Source organism: Camelus dromedarius, chromosome 2 (genome assembly GCF_036321535.1).
Source record: "Camelus dromedarius isolate mCamDro1 chromosome 2, mCamDro1.pat, whole genome shotgun sequence".
NCBI classification, from domain to species: Eukaryota; Metazoa; Chordata; class Mammalia; order Artiodactyla; family Camelidae; genus Camelus; species Camelus dromedarius.
The window spans coordinates 52,445,638-52,466,498 of NC_087437.1; the positions used below are offsets into that span (position 1 = coordinate 52,445,638).

Consider the following 20,861-nt stretch of genomic DNA (forward strand, 5'->3'; position numbering starts at 1 on the left):
CTCAGCATCCTGCTTCTCTGTTCCTCAAGTGAGGCTGGAACTGGCTCAACTTCTTTTTTTACTTTATAAAAATTGTGGTAAAATATTCATATTTACATCTTAACCATTTTTAAATGTAAAATTCAGTGGCATAAATTTCCTTCACAGTGTTGTAAAACTGTCACCACTGTCTGTTTTCAAAATTTTTCATTACCTCATTAAGCAGTAACTTCCCATTCTGTCTTCCCCACAGCCCCTGGTAAATCTGTGTTCTACTTTCTGTCTCAAACAATTTGGCCTAGTCTAGATATTTCATTGAAGTAGAATCATACAGTTGTTGTCACTAGTTGTCTTTTTGTGTCTGGTTTGTTGCACTTAGCATGTTTTTAAGGTTCATCTCTGTTGTCGCATGGGTCAGAACTTCATTCCTTTTTATGGCTGAATAATATTCTGTTGTAAGGCTATACCCCATTTTATTTATCCATTCATCTCTTAATTCAACTTCATTTTGACACCTATATTATGGGACGGGAGAGAAACAAAGTTTGGGTACAAGAACTTCAGTCTGTTGACTGAATAACTGAGAGACCGGAGAAGACAGAAACCTTCTAATGTTACAGCCTTCCCCAGGCCTTATCTGGGATATAAAGAGGATCCCATTCATGGTAATAACCCAAGTGTCACTGTGTCTTTTTTTTATCTGCTTACACAAGACTTTAGTACCTTCTCCCTCCCTCCACCCGCCACATGCATTTTGCAGAAATCCTCAGTGAGGAGTGGGGCTCTCAGATAGCCTCATATTAACGTCTGCCCTGCTTTCCACTGACTTTGGCTGGAACAGCAATCTTCCACCTAGCTTCTGCTGGACATTACTTTATTGGTTAACACTTTTCTGCTAAAAGACTGTAGTCCCCAGCTGGCATCTGTTGATGCTGTGTATCCTTAAGGCACTACCATCACTCACCAGGAGCTACTGATTTTTGCTTTAACTGAAGCTCTGGACTTCTCAAGATACCAAAGTTGTGCATTGTTCTGTTTATGCAATGAATTATTCCTTTCTCTGTTGAGTTATATTTTGTTAAAGGTCACAAGTAGTGCTGGCTATGGCCCAAGGTTTTACAGGTATTTCAGTGAAACAATGAGAAATGCCTCTGCACTCCTTATGTTGGTGGCTTTGTTACAGGTCAAGATCACACAGGACTCCCCCTTCCCTGGTGTTTTCTCTCAGAGACTCCTTAATCTCTATGCAAATTGGCTTCAGCCTGCCCACCCTCCATTTCTTCAGATCTGCCTAGACATGTCTAAATTGCAGATTAAGTGCAAATTGGAACACCTATTATATAAAGATTCTAAGTATCTGTGACAGAACTATTAATATCTACCTGCAACATGATACCTTTGGGGAAAACACATTATTAATCAGTACCTGGTGTTTTCCCACACATCCTGTTCCCTCCTTATAGGAGGGAACTTCTTTTGGGAAATATGCTTTCTTAATAAGTTTGAATCTTCAGAAGGTTCTCTTTAGGTTTCACATGCCCATAAACTAGATGTTAAGAGGTTTATTTCCTCTAGAATTTACAAAATCTGATCTGTGATATCAATTCCTCACCACCAGAGGGAGGTATTCCTTTTCCTGGTCCCTTCTTAAGGCATTGGACTTGGATCCAGTGACGTTTTTCACAAAATAAGATGCTTTAAGGCCCACATTTAGGGCTCTCCCTTACCCTTTTAGGTCCAGCTGCTCTTAATTGTCAGTCTTTGGCCTCCTAAAGCTCAAATGCTCTTCCTACTTCATGACTTTGATCTGATGGCTGAGAGAACAATATTACCTGGGGTTCAACCAAACCTACATTTACTGCTTAGATATGGTCAAAGACTGTTAACCAAACAATGGGCAGAGCATTCTAGATCTTGACTTTCTGATGACATTGTTTGGCAGGTTTGGTGCCTGAAAGTTGACTCACAGAAATCTCTCGCCAATGGTCAGTCTATAGATAGATAGATAGATAGATAGATAGATAGATAGATAGATTGATTGATCTAACATATTATAAACAGATTTGCAGGATAACTACTTTCTAAATAATTGCAATATAATTTCCTCCATAAAAATAAATGAGAAACAGCAAATCTGGGGAGAAAACTTCTGTAATTTTACAATTACTTAACCATAACTTTTTCCTTGATTTAGAGAGATCATTTTTAACATGAATCTAAAAGTAATAGAATAGCTCTAGAAGAAGATGATTAAAAAAAGAAACATTTAGCTACATATCTAGTCTAAACTGGAGATTTTTCTTAGATAAATTTGTTAGCTTCTTGGAATGGTAGTGTATACATAATTTGAAGAAGCAGCTCCTTTAGCTGTTTCTTTAGAAATGACCTATAGACTATATGTCTGCAGAGACTTTCCTACCTCCTAAAACATAGTTAAAATTGGTCTGAAATTCCATGCTTATGGAAAGGCCAATGTCCTTTTTAACACTTCCATGAATTCCTGGGAGGTTTATAATTTCATGGACATTCTGGCCCTGCTTTCCTAAAATTCTTGCTCCCTACCCTCATCCCTGGCATCTGGTGGTTGCTTCTTTATCTTTGTCCTGTCATTGACCTAAATATGAAGTTCCTCACCTTTCCTTGATTTAAAAAACAAACAAACAAATAAAAACACTCATCCAACATCAAGGTGAATGTCAGAAACTTTACTGAAGGTTTAGGAAATTGGAAGAGGCTTACATTTCGAACAGCTTAATTATATATTAGATATCCATCCTCTCCTAAAATTTTTGTCCAACTGCTAAGTTGTTTGGCCATGATCTTTCTCCTCCTCGTCTTTTTTCTGTCCTTGCCCTCACCCCCATATTCCTGTGTAAGTCCCCATATTTTTATTCCCATCTCCTGCTGTTCATGCCCCTTGGATCTTCTACTCCAGACATTTTCTCAAGATATCTTCATAAACAAAGCCTAGGAGGAATTCTGGTCCCATGTGAAGATGATCATATGCTCACTGACATATGCATGTACCATGTGGTTAGCAGAGCTGTTCTCTCTGACCAGGCTGTCTCAGCCACCATCTTGACTTAAAATTGAGCTCTTTTGTTCTGGAGATGATTGCTAGTATGCCAGCTGTGGTGTGTCTTGTGACCAGTACTGCAGAAAATTGGGAAAGACAGCATCAAATATTGGACTAAATACAGAAAATGGGGTGAGGTATGGGGTGGAATGTGCGGATACACTAGCATGAGACATTTTGCTACCAACTAATATTTATTGAACATCTATTCTACAAGTTTCATGTACAAAAGGGGAAATCTTGTACATGACCCTATGGTTGTATCAGGGATTAAAAACTCCTAGAGTAGTAACAAAATCTGATTTGTCATCACCCAGGCCGAATGGAGAGAAGAAGTGAAAAAACACTTTGAGAAGATCAAAAGTGAAGGAACTTGTATACATCGATTAGACGAAGAACTGATTCGAAGGCGCAGAGAAGAGCTCAGGTCAGCTGATCTCTGTTTCTTCACCTCTTTTTATTCCCAGATTTTCAGATATTAGCAGGAACCCTCTTTGTGAATCATTTCACTTTCTACAGACCTTTCATCGCTGCTGGTTTTTGTTATTCTCTTTAAAAGTTGCCCTAAAAGTTGGTCCTCCTTTATATCACTTTCTTACTGTCTCCCCCGACCTTGTTATCCTCCTTTGTTGTATCTCTGCAACAGAGAGCCGTGGAGCAATGCTATTTGTTTATTCAGCCGCTGTCCTAGGTAGTATGAAAGGTCAGAAATTTATAAGATATAGTCCCTGGCCTCAAGATGCTTATAATCTGTCAAGGGATAGAACACATGTTCAGAGAGAACTACTATTTTAGACAGGATCTGTACGATATGAGTGATTGTGGTGTCAGCTTTAATTGCATAATTCCCCTAACATATGAGTGTACTAAACTGTGTTCTTATTAAGATATTGCCAGCACTGCACAAAGGCTATAAATTATATACAAATTGCATTCGGATTTCATCCGTGGCCCTCATGGCTGTTCTGAATGGCTGAATGTGGCCCTTAATGAAAAACTAAGTGGAAAACTTGGGTTTCCCATCTCACACTCCATCATGCCTGAGGCATTGCATTAGACAAGAGGGTCTTAAATTTAGAGTGCCCTTGGGCAAATGCTTTTAAGATAAACTGTCCTGTTCTTCTTTAATTAGAGCTGACCTTAGTTCTCCCCCACGTTAACTGGGTTAATCGACTTCGCTGCTCCTGTTTTCTTTGACAGGCATGCTTTGGATATTCGTGAACACTACGAGAGAAAACTTGAGCGGGCTAATAATTTGTACATGGAATTGAGTGCCATCATGCTGCAGCTGGAAATGCGGGAAAAGGAGCTCATCAAGTACGTACCTAGCCCACTATCTGTCCTGTCAGTCAGCAGAGGTGTACTACTCCTCCAGGTCACTGCTACTCAGAGCTGGAAACTTATTCACTCACCCAGTGCGCCTTAGAGGATGTGCTGTGCACAGCCCGCTGCCCCAGTGAGGCTTACAGCCGAGTGCAGTTGCCACAAAGCTAGTTCTAGGGGACCGTGCGCTTGACAGGCATTTGCAACTTCAACCTGCTGAATGGCTCAGGGAGGGTGGTCCTCGTTTCAAGAAGAGCTTGATGTGGATGAGTGGGACCCACTGCCCCCTGGGGAAGCAAGGCGGCTCCTGCCAGTGGTTCAAGGTATTCCTGAGAATGGCAAGAAACCCTGGGGCCCTGACCAAAACAGCAGCAACTGAAAATAAGTAGGACTTCAGTGCTTTGTGTCTCTCATGAGGCACGTTGGGGAAGGGACGGTTGGCCTCCAAGTCCATCTGCCAGCTGAAGAAAACAATGAAGTCAGGTTAGTTTGGATTTAGTAATTTTTTTCCCCTTTTTAACCTGAATAGCAGCCTTGTTATTCAGATAGCCTGTATCTATTAAGTGTGGCCGGAATCTGTGGGTGGAGTTAGCCTGTGAAAACATCATGCCCATCTTTTCTGTTTGCCTTGACGGAGACCTGGCTTTTTCTTTCATTCTTCAGGCGTGAACAAGCAGTGGAGAAGAAGTATCCTGGGACCTACAAACGACATCCCGTCCGTCCAATAATCCACCCCAACACCATGGAGAAGCTCATGAAGAGGAAAGGCGTGCCTCACAGACCTGGGATGCAGGCCAAACGGTGAGCACCTGTACTGACCTGATCGGACAAGTGGGAAAATAGCCCCTAAAATACATTATCAGGTGATGAATGTGGCCATGCTGTACCGCATCGTCAGCACACTTGCCTCTAGATGTAGAGTAGAAAGATGGGAAAGAGTGTGTCATGGACTCCAGAATCTAGTTTTTCCTCTCTGAGGCATTGATATTTATTCTCTTAGCATGGAATAGTGAAAAGAGAAATAAACTAGGGGCCAGACAGACCTGGATTCAAATCCTGACTCTGTCTGTTAGAAGCTGTGATTTGGGCCATGTCACTTGACCTCTTTCAACCCAATGGGTAAAATGGTATACAGCACCTGACATTTCTTTTTCGTTTTCTGACCCCTCACGCACAGAACTGAGTACACCATAATTCTTGATTTGTGCAACACTGGTCCATGCATGGCCCACTTTCATTTATTCGGTTAGTTGGTTCTTTTTAATAATGTAACAAGTGCCTGTAAATTCACCACCAAAAACGAAAGCAGACACTTTGATAATCACTGATATTTAATGATATAGTTCCCTCATCCCACTCCCATGTGGGACTTCTGTGAAGTTTAAATAAGACAACATGTGAAATCACCTAGTAAATCACAGTTGCTCAAAAAATGTTTTTAAATTTATTTTAAAGATTCCCTTTCCCCTAATTATAGCACATTTTCCTTACATTAGTTTAATCTTAAAATGCTGTTCCAGCCAGTTTTTATTACCAAGATCTGCTAGAGCCTCATTCCTCCCAAATAATGAAGAGTTGACTCTATCCTAAATTAATGTAAAAGAAAGAAATGTTCCTTAACCTGAGGTGTAGACCTGTCAGTGAGACTTGAGCTAAATGCTGTAAGAATAAAGGTAATGAGAAATGTGTTTTAAAGCTTTCAGAACGGTGACTGTTCCCCCAGTGCAGGACTAATATAAACCTCAACCACAGAGGAGTAACTACATGGATTAATTCCAGTGTTGCCTTTACTTGCCGTGCCCGACCATCCTCTGGCCAAGCTCTGAGAAATTGTTTTCAGATGGCACCTGACAAAACCCCAAGAATCCCAGCACCTCTCTTCTTTTGGTGGACTAATTAGGCACAGGTTTCATCTGCTGGCTCCTCCCTGCTTTCTGCCAGCAGTTAAAACTAGGAGCACTGGGAGAGAGAATAGTACTGTTTAATTTTTCAACATATGAGCTTGTGTTCACTTTTCCTTTGTGAGAAATGTGTTTGAAAGAGTTTGACAGCAGCAGTGGATGCTTAGCCGACAAGCTCGACGTGTCCAGGAAGGCGACCTGGAGTGGGTACTAGAGCTGCCAAGAGCTGTGCTTTCAGTTGATTGCCCCTGGGAGGATTTATGTTTCAGATTATTTGGACAGTCCAGTGACTGTCAAGTCAGAAGGCCAGTGACCTCCGAGGCGATCAGGGAGGAGAAACCATCCACTGTCCTTTAGCCTGGGTTTCAGTGTGCGTTTAGTCAGGGACTGAAAAGAAGAGAGCCGGATTCAATTATGGATCCACTAAGCCCATCACAGTGAGTATAGTCCAGTAAGACAGCCTGAGTACCTCATAACATGAGGAAGCTTGGAATGAGAGAACTAACCCTTGGTGTCCAAAGACTTGGGTTCAAGTTGTGAGTTCTGCCATTAACTAGCTTTGTGATGGATGTAAGCCAACTAACCTCAATGTAATGTTTCAACACATGTATATATTACAAAATGATCACCACAGTAAGTCTGATTAACATCTGTCACCACACATAGTTACACATTTTTTTCTTGTGATGAGAAATTTTAAGATTTACTCTCTTAGCAACTTTCAAATATACAATACAGTGTTAGTAACTATACTTACCAGACTGTACATTATATTCACAGCTGGAAGTTTGTACCTTTTGACCCTCTTCATCCATTTCGCCAACCTCCTACTCCCACCCCTCACCACTGGCAGCCACCAACCTGTTTTCTTACTATATCTGTTTTATATACTGGGTTTCTCATGATATTTCACTTGAGTAAAGGATTCTGTTGTTTAATAATTAAAAAAAAAGAGTTTAGGCCCTCTAGCTCTGAAATCTCCAACTGATTTGTGTGTGATTGGTCCCAAAGAAGGTGGGGCTGCTCTCTGGTGGGAAGGAGGTAGTGATACAACCTGGTATCTGAGCACCTCCCCCTGAATCGGTTCATCAGTTCAGAAACCATTTATTGGTTGCCTGTATGCCTTGGAGTCGGTATGTGTGAGGTTTGCCTGCAGGCTCTGGTTTCCTCTTGCACGTGATCCACATGAGTAGCCCAGCGGGCTGGGAGAGGCCCTCCTCCCTTTAGGAAGACAGTAGAATGCCAAGGTCACTGCTCACGAGCCCTTCTCTTGCTGGCTCTGCAAAGCCTCCTGGACTCTCCATTTCTCCCTCCTCTGTCCCCACCCACTTCTGCCCTTTCCTTAAACGTTTATTGAGTACCTGATGAGCAAGGGGCCTTGCTAGTGTCCTCCACATGCAGAGGTGGGTATGACTTAGTCCCAGCCCTTAAGGAGTCCACGTCTAGACCAAACTCCCTGAACTTAGCCTCTTGCCTAATTAATTGAGATTTCCTTCTCTGGTCCCAGATCTCTGTCCTTTGTGATCCCTTGTAGGATCTCTCCAGATCCATCATCAGACAGATTCTGATTGTGGGCAAACACCCATGCCTATGCCTTGGCAAACTGGCACCAAGCTGAGAGCTGACACTAGGAGGAAGAAGTCAAGAAGCCTGTGGGGTAGAGTTAGAATTTAAAGGGGATTGAGTACCTCAGCTAGTGAGGCACAGAGGAAAATTGAGAAGGAGTAAAGGGAATCCTCTGTAAGTGGACATTTAGGTTGTTTCTAACTTTGTGCTATTTTAAACAATGCTGTAACATAACGTCTTCCAACATACGTCTTTGTGCACATCCATTAGTTCCGTTGGATAAATCCCTGTGTCTGTAACTACTGACTCAAAGAGTATGTGTATTTTAAGGCCTGGGATTTATTTCCCCAAACTTGAATGTATTCTCACATGTTTAAAACCAACCTTGTTCTTTTCTTCCAGGCCAGATCTGTTGAGATCGGAAGGTATCCCCAGTACAGAAGTGGCTCCCACCGCATCCCCTTTGTCTGGAAGTCCCAAAATGTCCACTTCCAGCAGCAAGAGCCGGTATCGGAGCAAACCCCGTCACCGCCGAGGGAATAGCCGAGGCAGCCATAGTGACTTTGCGGCAATCTTGAAAAACCAGCCAGCCCAGGAAAATTCACCCCACCCCACTTACCTACACCAGGCTCAGCCCCAGTACCCCTCTCCCCATCACCATGATCCTCTGCCGCAGCAATACCAGCAACCCCCTCCTGCCGCGTCCCAGACTCACCACCCGAGACTCAGTATGCACAGCCAGGACATTGCAACCTGCGCCAACAACCTGAGGTATTTTGGCCCGGCGGCGGCCCTGAGGAGCCCACTCAGCAACCATGCTCAAAGACAGATGCCTGGCTCTAGCCCTGACCTCATCTCCACAGCCATGGCAGCAGATTGCTGGAGGAGTTCTGAGCCTGACAGGGGCCAGGCTGGCCACCGGGACTGCTATCAGGCTGACCCTTATGACCCCTGCCTCCAGTGCAGGCCAGCACAGCGCGGGTCCCTAGACTTCCCCTCGGCTGAGCCGGTGGGGAGGAGCCCCGACCTCTTCAAGTCACCAGCACACAATCCCCACTCGGAAAATGCCCAAGGTTCTGAGAAAACGGAAGAAAACGGGTTCAGCGGCTGTAGGTCTGCGTCATCCCTTGGCACCCCTCATCACATCGCTTCCGCAGTGCTACCTCGAAAAACAAGGCCCCTTCAGAAGGTAAGGCGTAGTGACAACGGCAGTGTGGCTCACTGCCTTCCAGGGATGTCAGAGCCTGTCATGTCATGTGCATTGTAAAATGTACATAGAAAGTATACATTCTGTAAAAGGATGAGATACCAAAAGCACAAGTAGCGGTTTCTTTTACTTTTAATACTTTCCACACTGCTTAAGTGATGGACTAAGGAATATACTTTGGGAACTACTGACTCGGGGCTGCTGCAAATGAACATAATTTATAAATAGAAAAATACCCAGATCTTAGGGAGATGTAATCAAAATAATTTGGAAACCACTACCTCGCCTAGTCCTAAGGGATGCAAGAGGGAAGGGTCCCATTATGAAACGAGTTTGGGAAACAGTATTCTCTGTCCCCACTTCGAGGCTCCTAAACACACATTAATAAACCCTAGGCTTTGAGAAATCATGCAGTAGCCTTGTTTAATCCAGCATTTCTTCCACCTATTTGACCTTTACTGCCTTTTAAAAGTAGCATCTATTAATCCCCCATGGAACTAGCTTTCTTCACAATGTATTTTGGGAAAACATCGCCTTAATTAATAACCATCATGGCCCCGCCAGTTCTCAGTCACTGAAACCTGATCCTCTCCTCCTCGCCCACTGGCTGCCTGTGGTTTATTAGCTGGGTGGCTCTCCACCTCTCCTACCTTGTGCGGTTAAGAGCACAAGCTTGGGAGTCAGGTCAAAGCCAGGCTCTTCCACTTAGTACCTTTTTGAACACCTGTTCCTTATCTATAAAATGGAAACAATAGTGGACCCTGCCTCATTGATGAATATGAAGATTAAATGAGTTAGTACATATCAAGCATTTAGAAGAGGGCCTGGCACATAGCAACCTTCCAAAAATGTGAGCTCATCTTGCTAATGTGTTAAAAGTAACAGTATGGATGAAAAGTATTTAGCACAGAAAACACCCACTCAATTCTAACTATTGTTTCACATCATCATCATCATCCATCAGGAATTCAGCTGAAGGAATGAAAGTGTCTAAAATGTAAATGAGTATGTTTTGGTCAGCTAGACAATTACTAGAAAAGAAGTTGAAGCTAAGGGCCACTGTCTCAGAACTGTATTTCTTCCTCCACATATAGTGTGCTCCTGACTGTGCATTCCCAGAGATAAATCGTGTTTCAGATAGTGCAGTGGATTTGGGCTAATCCGTTTTCTGCTCCTCTGCCCCTAGAACCTGTAACATGTTTTTTTGGGGTGAGGGGGACAACTTTATTGAGATATAATTCACATACTATACAGTGCTTAAACTGTATGGCTCAGTTCTTTTTACTCAGAGTTCTGCAACCACCACCACAACTAATTTGAGAATATTTTAATCACCCTAGGAAGAAACCCTGCACTCTTTAGCGCTCACCCACTTCATGGCCCCTTCCCAAGTAGCATGTGTCCTTGAACCATCCAGATGCCATTTTGATGCCTCTGCGGGTCTGCAGGCCCGGGAACACACCCCTTCTCCATCTGGCCTCACTAGAACCACATTCCCATAGAGCAGCTCAACTTCTCTCTACCCAGATAAACTCCCACGGGGACTCTAGAGGGAAGTCTATCTCCACAGTCAGAACTCCATCCTGGGCTTTCCTACTCAAAAAAGCATATCAGAATACAAATGGGTAAGGGTGATGGATTATTAGAACTGACTTTAAAAGTAACTTATCCTCAATTTTTGGTATAATTCTTTGGACCCATTTACCCACCTCACAAGGGATTGTAGTAATCCAGCACATCGTGACACTGTGATTAAGGACAGTTGATTTTAAGTGTGGCTGTTCCTATGCCCTTGAAGGGAGATGGAATCTTCCCTCACAGGGAAGATCTTGTTCTTAGACAGGACGTACCCACCCTTCCAGATCAGCCACAGAGCCCCAGCAATCACAGGCCTCAGATGTCCCAACCAGAGCTCTCTTATCCGTGCCCACGTGCTGACTCAGTTATGTGCTGAGCATCTATTTTGTTTGCCGTGTTGTGTTAGTGGTGGAGGAGGAATACAATATGACAAGACGTGGTCCAACCCCAAATAATGTAGGTCTTAGTAGTACAGATGATATAAACATAATATCTGCAATATTAGTGAAAAGGTGATTGGTACATAAAAGGGGAAAAGAAAGTTGTTGGACTTTGAAGAACTGAAAGATCATTTCTTGTTGAAGTCTCTAAGTCAGAGCCTCAAACCACCAGTGACCATAATTACAAGAGGCCACCCCAAAATCCAAGACCTCCTCTCCAATTTCCCCTCTTCATCACTCACCTTGGACACTCACATTTACCTCTCTGAGGGCAAAGGTAACATCTTGCCCAGTTCTGTATTTCCTGCAGCATCTATTATACGCCTCTCATCATAGACGCCCAGGAAAAGTTACTAAATCAATGAATGAAGATATATATATTTAAAGATGACACTCAGTGCCTCTGATGATAATTAAGTCTTTTACAGGGACTCTGTGTGTGTGTGTGTGTGTGTGTGTGTGTGTGAGAGAGAGAGAGAGAGAGAGAGAGAGAGAGAGAGAGAGAGAGAGAGAGAGAGAGAAATAAGACTCTTTCTCCTTGTTCTCAGAGTGGAGATGACTCCTCTGAAGAGGAAGAAGGGGAAGTAGATAGTGAAGTTGAATTTCCACGAAGACAGAGGTAAAACCAATGAACACATATGATTGCTTTCAGTGTGATCAGGGAAAATCCTGAGTTTGCCACACCTCTGGTCCTGACACAGGCCACTTTCTAACAACCGTCCTATAGGGAAATTTGAACCTACTGTGTTCATGGTTTCCCACTGCCCATTTTGGCAGCTGGCTATGCACAGCAGATCCTGATTTATCTGAATTCACTAGATAGGAACTTCAAGGTGAGGAAAATAAATATGGACTCAAAGTTATAATTGAGAATTTAGTGGGCAGTTTATGAGATGGCCACGCTGTTTTATGAGTAATTTTACTGGTTTCTAGCATACCTCCCTGTATTAGTCTGCTCAGGTTGCCGTAACAAAACACAGACAGGGTGGCTTAAACAATGGAAATTTATTTCTCCCAGTTCTGGAGGCTGGGAAGTCAAAGTCCAAGGTTCCTGGTGAGAATTCTCTTCCTGGCTAGCAAATAGCAGCCTTCTTGCTGTGTCCTCACACAGTGAGGGAGAAAGAGAGATCTTCCTCTTCTTATAAGGCCAGGGTCTTATGGATTAGGCCCCACCCTTATGACCTCATTTAATCTTTATTACTTCCTACAGACTCTGTCTCCAGATTCAGGCGCGTTGTGGGTAGGGCTTCAACATATGAATTTGAGGAGGACATAATTCAGTTCATAGCACTCTGTATGCCTTGGGTTTTATGCCTCCAGTTAAATATAATTAGATGAGTTGAATCCTCCTTCAACCCAGCCTTAAAAATAGCTTCCTGCATAGCCAGCAATAATAATTTTGCTTGCAGGACTAAAGAAGGACTGCATTCCCCTACTTGGAGAACTAAGAGCTGTCCTTCTGTAGAAGTACAGAAGGTAGTTCTCCTCCCAGGAGGCCTTTTCTGCTAAAAGGCATTCCGTTCATGGAAAGTAAGACTCCAGGAATCCTCCACGAAGCTTTGCAGCCCGCCCGGAAACAGGAATTCCCTGAAACCAAGGGACTCCTAGTACTCTGGTAAATTGCATTCTGAGTCCCTATGCTGTGTACAGAATTGAAATCTGCTCTCATCCCCTGAGCCATAGCTGTCACATTGCCTTTGCTGATTTGTTTCCTTGGACGCTGTGTTTTCTCCTATGCAATGCGATTGAACACGAATAAAATGTCTTTTCATCCTCTGAACTCATTCAACAGGCATCGCAATCACGTTACTGCCAGCTTTTGTTTCTATGACACACCATTAACTCAGCCTACCCAATGGCTTCCCGCCTTTCTTTCTTGTTATGATGCAAATTTTGTGTTTTTACCTCATGGTTTTGCTTTTTATATTATAACATTTTTCTCCCTGTCTCCCTGATGGATTACCAGCCTTGAGAAGTCGTGTGAGTCCTATGTTAACTTCCCTTTCCCACGTGGGCTTCCTACATCCAGCCTCTTTTCTTGTGTCCTTGACCCCCATAACCACAGGCCATTACCTGGCCTGGTCCTCAGCCAGCTGCAGGTCATATGCCATCAAAATCGTTTTGTACTAAGAAATATAGAAAGACCCGATGATGACAGAGGGGAAAGGCGATCTTCCTTTTTATCATTTATTTTGTTTTTTAAACCAGTGTAAGCTAACAGCATTCTTATTGACTAGGCTACTTGTAAACAAGGGGAAAGAAATGAAGAACTTTCACAAATCCCTCATTCCTGACCCACTGTGCCTCTTCTGAGCTAAACCCCGTTGTTAACTAGAATGAGCCACCCTGGGCAGGGCCCACAGCTGCAGAGTGAATGCTCCCTCCGAGCTCATTTCTCTTGGGGCCGGGCAATAGGGGTGGTGAAGGCACTGGCCTTCCAGGGCTGCTGTGCTCAGGGGAAATGCAGCCACCATGCCCCGTTGGGGGAGGGGGGAGGACGGAGAATGACACTGAGGGAGCATGAGGAGACCCGACCCAACCCGCAGCTCCGCAGTGTCTGAGAGTGTGGTCTTGAACAAGTCACTTCCCTTCTCTGCCTCCAGTTTTCTGCTCTGGGAGACGAGTCAGACCAGAGAATTTCCAAAGGCTCTTTCTCCTCTGAGAATCTAGGTGGTTGGTTCTCTATGAATAAGAAGGATAATTTCAATGTGAACCTTGCCATGGCACACACAGGTGTGCACAGCCTCGTTAGACCAGCCCATTTTCTCAAAGACCAGCGGTAGCCATCAGCTTTGGAGTGTAGAGTGGAACCACGTAAACATATAAACCAAATGAAAGGGAAATTCAGATTTCCCTCCCTGTTGCTTTCTAGTTAAATAGCTTCTACCTTTCTGGATTTGATTCTCCCTAGGGGCAGAGAGAAAACTAGATCCCCTCCCGCCGAGGCTGTGAATGACAGACAAGGAAAGGAAAGTAGCCGGTGGTGACTAAGTGCCTCTGGTTCTTTGTCATTCCAGGCCCCATCGCTGCATCAGCAGCTGCCAGTCATATTCAACCTTTAGCTCTGAGAATTTCTCTGTGTCTGACGGCGAGGAGGGAAATACCAGTGACCACTCAAACAGTCCTGATGAGTTAGCAGATAAACTTGAAGACCGCCTGGCAGAGAAGCTAGATGACCTCCTGTCCCAGACGCCAGAGATCCCCATTGAGATATCCTCGCATTCGGACGGGCTCTCTGACAAGGAGTGTGCGGTGCGCCGTGTGAAGACGCAGATGTCTTTGGGCAAGCTGTGCGTGGAGGATCGTGGCTATGAGGTGGGGCTGCTCCTCCCTTCTCCTCATCACTGTTCCCTGCCCGTTGCTCTTTGGGTTCAGGTCCCTAGGGCCTTTACAGTCATCATTTAGTATAACATAAAACAACTGCCCCCATGAAATAAGTAGAAATTCGGAGATGACAGAGCTCCCTGAAATGGGGGCAAACAAGCACAAACACGGAATTGCCCTTTATTCCAAGATCTAACTCAAGCATCACTTCCTCCTGACCCCATCTCCCAACCTGGTGAAGGATAAGGGCCTCCCATCTCCACGTCTCCACCAGCCCCTGGGCGATGCTATCATAGCTCTTTATGAACACTTAGTTCACATATGGTACTGCCTTCTGAGAGGCAGGCTAGTTTGGTGGCTGGAACTGTGTACACTAGAACCCAACTGCCTGGTGCGAATCTCAGCCTTTCTACTAACTCACTGTGTGCCATTGGGCAAGCCACTTAACCTCTCTGTAGGTCAGCTCCCCACTCTGTAAAATGGGTATGATAACCGCATCTGTCTTACAGGGTTGTTGTGAGGATTCAGTGGATTAATAGCCGTGAAGCCCTTACAGCAGTGCCTGGAACGTAGCAAACAGTATCTAAGTGGGGCTGTGGGGGCACTGTTATCATTGTCATCAGCAGCGTCATTATCATCAGCTTCCTATGTCTTCTTTCTCCATAAGCTCACAAGGACAGGGCCTGGGTTCACTTATCTTTGTAGCCCCCTTAGCCAGCAACCCAGCACAGTGCCTGTCACATGGGAGGTTTTCAATATACGTTTACTGAGTGATTGCAGAAAGGAATCAAGGTTTTATGTTGTCTTGACTTTGCAGAATCCTATGCAATTTGAAGAATCGGACTGTGACTCTTCAGACGGGGAGTGTTCTGATGCCACAGTTAGGACCAATAAACACTACAGCTCTGCAACCTGGTAATGAAAGGATACCCATCCTGAAGATCTCATAACTATACTGGCATCTCAAATCCATCTCACCCTCTGATTCTGCCCACTCCCTGCTTTTTTGTCTGGGAGGAGAGCTGCCCCATCTTTCTTACCCCTAGAAATAAGCTGCAATAACAGGAACATGAGACTTCGCAAATCTCTGGAAAAAAATACCCAAATGAAGTTAAGTCTCACTGAACATTTCAATCAAGAATGGCAGGGATCTACTTTATTGAATATTCTAGCTACTGTAACATTGATATTTATTTTTGTTTGACATTTTAACACTTTGTACTGTAAAGAGTGAACTATATATGATAGAGAGAAAGACAATAATTTCTTGCAAAAAAAGAGAGAGACTGAGAGAGAGAGAAAGGAGGAAAGAAAAGTGGAATTTAGGAGCAACATCCTTGGGGATTTGTGGGGCCAGGAGGTATTATCGCTACTTGAACAGGGACCAGTTCTTTTCGCCATAAGTAACTGAAGAGACACAGAGCAAGACATACTGAGCATTTTAGAAAACAAAGAACAGCAAAAGAAAAGCAATTCCAGGTAACTTGTGAACAGACCACGTTGTGTTCAACCAGCTTGTCCAGATGGGTGTTGGAAATGACCTAAAAAAGTCTGGAGTCCAGATACTTGCACCCAAGGGTCTTTGAGGGTATATGCTTCCTCTAGGAGGAAACAGAAAACTGTATATGTGGAAGCTGATCTCATTTTTAAAATTTTAAGCAGCATTTGGTAGTGAGGCTTACAAATAGCGTCCAACCTTGTCCTTGATGAATATTTCCCTTTTTAATTCTGTCAGTCATTACCTTAGCAAATGCATTACCTTGGCCAATGTGTTGATTTTTCAAGTGCCATTTTCTTATAGCCTATTTCCTTTCCACCTGTTGACCACTTCTTTTAGGGAAAAAAAGGGGAGGGGGGAGAGCCTGAGGAGGAAAGAAAAGAAAAAAAGAATGTCCAACAGTGTTAGAAAAGCAAATGTGGAATCTGTCAAAGGACGTTCTCAGAATGTCTCAGTTCATCTACATGGAGAAGATGGAGTCACCTCTCCCTGGAACCAGGTTACTTGTCTACTAGAGTTTTATATGATTTAGATGGAACAGTCTTCGAAGGCAGCTTGGATGGGTGTGAGTCTGTCCCAATGTCCAATCCCAAACCAGCCCTATGTTTTTATTTGTTAATTCATTCTGTCCCAGAAGCTTTAGTGACTGGCTACCACTATCAGAATAAAGGCAAAATAAGTAACTTACAAAAGGCAACCCCTCCTCCACCATGACAGCATTTTTGTTCAGTGCTACTTGTAAAATGTATTTGGATCAATGCAGCTTTGAATAATTGGATTTGGAAATTCCTAGAAAGAACAACTGATGCTGAGCAGTGATTGTAAAGGTTTTACATTGTCCAAGGCATGAGGTCCTTCCTGTCTCCAGGGTCATGGGCTCTGAGAAGCATCCCAAGGTACTTCATGTATCTCAGCTTTAAGGAAATTTTTATCTAGAATTTTATATAAAAAGATGTTGGCCTAGTTCCTTCTCTGTCTCCAAGATCAGTTACTGCCAAAAAACCTCTCTAGGCTCAAGACCAGGAGAGGATGGCTAGATGCTTTGACACTGCTTCATATTGGACATCAGGAAGGACTTACACACACAGGTATTAATCCATTTCCAATGCAGATGGAAACATAGCCCTCCTCTGGGTGTCACTGATTGCATCGGCCAAAAAGGAAAAGGAGGAGGGAATTTAGAGCAATTCCTTTTGCTTGTTTGATCCCTCCATTTGTTTACACTTTACGTTGAGTCATTGATTTAAAATTTAGTGTCCGTAATTTATAGCTCTTAAGTAGGATAAAGGAAAATGTTTAACTTATACAGAGAGCAGTATTGTTTCATTAAATTATTCCATTTTGTATAAATTCTGTAGCTGGACTACATGAAAGATCTTAAGCTATGGCATTATTATCATTGTTATTTTATTTTATAATAATTATTATCATTCTCATTTTCTGTCGATCAGAAGGTGTGGTTTACGGTGTAGCACAATGATTGTGTTTATTGCTAACCATGAATTATTATGGATTTTTATGATTTTTATGAAGGAATGAAAATGGAACTGCCATTTGGGAGCTCCCTGGTATTGGTCTTAGCTGTTTTCCCTCATTTTCTGTGTATGACAACAATCATCTGAGGATGCGGGTTCTGCCCTGGAGCCCAGTGGACACCTTGTGATCAAAAAAGCTCCTGAGTGAACAGATGACGGAGTAGATGGACAAACAGTTCACAAGCTGTACACTTTCTCAAGTTTCTTAAGAAATAAAATCATGGGACTATATTAGAAGCCCAAGAGAATTATTTAATGTCCTGAGAGGAACAGTCCTAGAAGGGTTTTGCATGGGACCCGTGGGGTAGATATTTTCAAGAACTGCAGCATAGTTTGTAATCTCCTTCATGCTAGATCCCACAAAACCAACCTTTTTTCTCCTAGTTGGGAGACTGAAAAAATGAAAATGTATAAAAATGCCTAGCTGTGATGTCATCCCACGGCAAGACTCGGAATTCTAGAATGGGACCTAGTCTCTCAGAGAATCACAGAGTTGGCAAAGTACCTTAAAAGGCCATATCTTTCATCCTCTGACTTCAGACCACACCATACTGTGAATCTCTCTGGGTCATTACTTCTGGGAACGGAGAAGCTACTACTCTGTGTCCTCCTTCTGTCCAACATAAAACACTGACACTTCACCTTGTCCCAGTCTTGCCCCACTGTAGTGGCCAAAGAGAAACATGAAGGGCAACATGTCTTACACTTTTTATTGATGGTCTTCCTGGCAAACCCACCCCAAGACCTCATAATTTTGATTAAGTTTTTTGAATTCCCATCTTGACTGTCATGATAATGCCATCTACCTATCTGCCTTAACTGTCATGAGCATATTAGGGTGTTAGTGTGGAATCTTCATTCACTGTATTGTCAAGAGTTGAATAAAGTTCCACATTGAACATTTTACTTATTTTTTAGTAGAAGTGACTAGAGGCTTCAGAGAAGAACAGTGTTTTTAGGTTAAAAGAGAAATGCCTTCTCTACCCCAGGCTGCCCTTCACTACCTGTCTTGAGATAAGCAGGACAACTTTGAACTGATGTGTGTTTCTTTGAGGACAATTCCACAGCCATCTGAGGAGTGCTGAATGAAGAGCTCGGGAATTGAAGAGCTAAATCTTCAGTCCTGACAACTTGCAACAGTGCTTTAAGGAAACTCGCAGGACTGATTTCCAGCTTAATTGTTGATTGAAAGTTTAACCCCCTTAAGATGAATGTCCACATTCGTTTCACATCTGTTTTTGACTGACTGCCAGTTAATGAGCTTTAACTTGTGTTTTAGATGGGCATTTGGTTCTGATTCCCATCTATTTCTAGATCGTGTCCTCTGAATAACAATTCCTCTTAAAATTGTTTAACAGGACTGAGAAGCCTGCATCCCCTTTGAAATTATAATAGACTTTACCTCCGCTAAAATTTAGACCTGTTTGTGAGATTGTGGGGAGCACCTCCCAGAAAGGTGAAGATGCTAGCTCTGTTGTAAGATGATCTGGCATGACCTACTTGAAGTTCAGATATTTTAAAACTTTAGTATCAACAAATTCATCCTTCAGAATTAAGGATATTTTTAGTAGGATTTAGTAAGTTACTGGACCCATTTCAGGGCCTTATTGTACTAAATTTTCCTCTTACCCTAAGTAGTAATAGAGTTGATGGTTTGGGGGTTTTCCTGGTACCAACCCAATTTTAAATGCCTTCTGCCTCTGTGAAACATTGACTTTTTTTTCAGTGTGAATGCATCTTTGTTGATCAAATGACTTACCCTTTTTTTCCATGCCTTTGTGTCTCAGTTTTTCCCTCTTTTCTTAAAATATTCATACTTGAACTTCCTGGAACTGAATTCTACAAACATAATAGCATCCAAGGAATTCTCACCTGCTCTGCAATACAGTGTGCCATGTTTTTTGTTTTTCCACTAAACCGGAAACCAAAATACCCCACATAACACTGTCTACCATTTCCACCCTAAATACCCAAGACCCATGTTATTTATTGATTATTGTATTCTTTCCTACTGAGCTTGGACACAGCCTCAGAACCTCTCACAACACAGCACTTGGAGCAACAGTTACCACTTGATGGGAATTGGTGTGCAAGGGGAGATCTGTTTGCCATCTCAGCTCTACCCTCATAATTAATTTCCTAAGGTGGTTTGAGATCTTGAGTTAGCCCTGACAGGAGACTGACTGACAGGATTGCACCAGTGTACTCCTTACGGATCCCACCCTATGGCTGTCGGGGGGGCAGCACCGATGGTGGGAAAAGGGCCACGTGCCTCCACCCACTGCCCTTTTGGACTACGATTCCAATTGAATAACCTCCAGTCACTGACAGATTGAATTCCAGCTGTCTCTTGATTTACATCATTGCATTGTGTTAAGTGAGCATGTTCCTCCATCACTATCTGTAAACAGAGTTAACATATTAAGTCCCAGTTCCTTGCTTCTTCCTTAGACTCTGTGAGATTGATGTACCAAAACAATGTGACATTCTCTTTTTTAAGACTTTGACTCGGACTGTCAGTACGAATTTAGTGCCTTTTCAGGCAGCAAGATTTTTCTTCATTGCTGACTATACTCACAGCGCCAGTGTTACCAACCTCACGGACTAGCACATAAGAATCACATTAGTCTGCCTGTTTGCATGTTACAGCCAATACTGCAAGCTCCTGTTCAGACTGGAATGAACTAGGCTGCCAAGTGGAGGACCCTTGTGGAAGCTGGAACACTTCTCAGGGACAGGTGGCAGAAGAGAAGAGCTCTGAAATCACTGTTCTAAGAAACAGGGTTATCCCAAAGGAGTTGGGTTAGGGCTTTTAACTGTCACGTGACCAGAGCATGCTGGCAGGATCTCACACAGGGCCAAGACCTCAGGCAGATGGCAAGGCCACTGTCAGGAAACTTCTGGACAAATCCCAGGCCTACTCTCTAGAGCCACTTCACAGCACTCAGGGGAATACTGGCTCCTGGCCCCAGCCTGCTGCCCAGTTACCAGGCAGACAGGGTCCTCCAATGATTGCAGGCTAGAGGGAACCAGAGCCAGAATGTGCAAGATGTCCCTTATTGACCATATCACCTGGGTAGCTCACTGCCTCCAGAGTGATCACTTCTCAGACTCAGGAAGTGGGATGACTCACTTGATTCTTGTTTGCGGTAATTTGAGTTCCTTTCAATTTGGAGCAAATTAACTTCTTTTTGTAGTCAAGTCTCAAAATGAACTCTTGTCGGTGTCCTCTGTGGTCTCCGGCACTGAGTTCCCCTGTTCCCTGTGAGGATGCCGCCTCCCTCTTTGTATTGAACAATTGTACATCGATGGGAACAAGAGTGACTATCAAAGCAAACAAATGCATGGAATTAAACAAAAAGTGTACTTCACTGTTTTCTGTCCTGTCTTTTCCTTAGGGTACTGTTAGCAATATGATCAAACACACACCACAC

At 43.3% G+C, this 20,861-nt stretch overlaps 1 protein-coding gene across 3 annotated transcripts in view; it reads left to right on the forward strand.

Moving 5' to 3' along the window:
* MAP3K13 (mitogen-activated protein kinase kinase kinase 13) overlaps positions 1–20,798 on the forward strand; it is a 152,795-nt gene extending 131,997 nt beyond the window's left edge. For all 3 annotated transcript variants that reach the window (XM_064493468.1, XM_010976167.3, XM_031452664.2), the window contains 7 exons: positions 3,373–3,482; positions 4,256–4,372; positions 5,042–5,179; positions 8,248–9,034; positions 11,619–11,689; positions 14,088–14,385; positions 15,212–20,798. In XM_064493468.1, coding sequence (XP_064349538.1) covers positions 3,373–3,482; positions 4,256–4,372; positions 5,042–5,179; positions 8,248–9,034; positions 11,619–11,689; positions 14,088–14,385; positions 15,212–15,313 — 1,623 coding nt within the window. In that variant the 3' untranslated portion in view covers positions 15,314–20,798. The remainder of the gene's footprint in view (positions 1–3,372; positions 3,483–4,255; positions 4,373–5,041; positions 5,180–8,247; positions 9,035–11,618; positions 11,690–14,087; positions 14,386–15,211) is intronic.
* Positions 20,799–20,861: the final 63 nt, after the last annotated feature.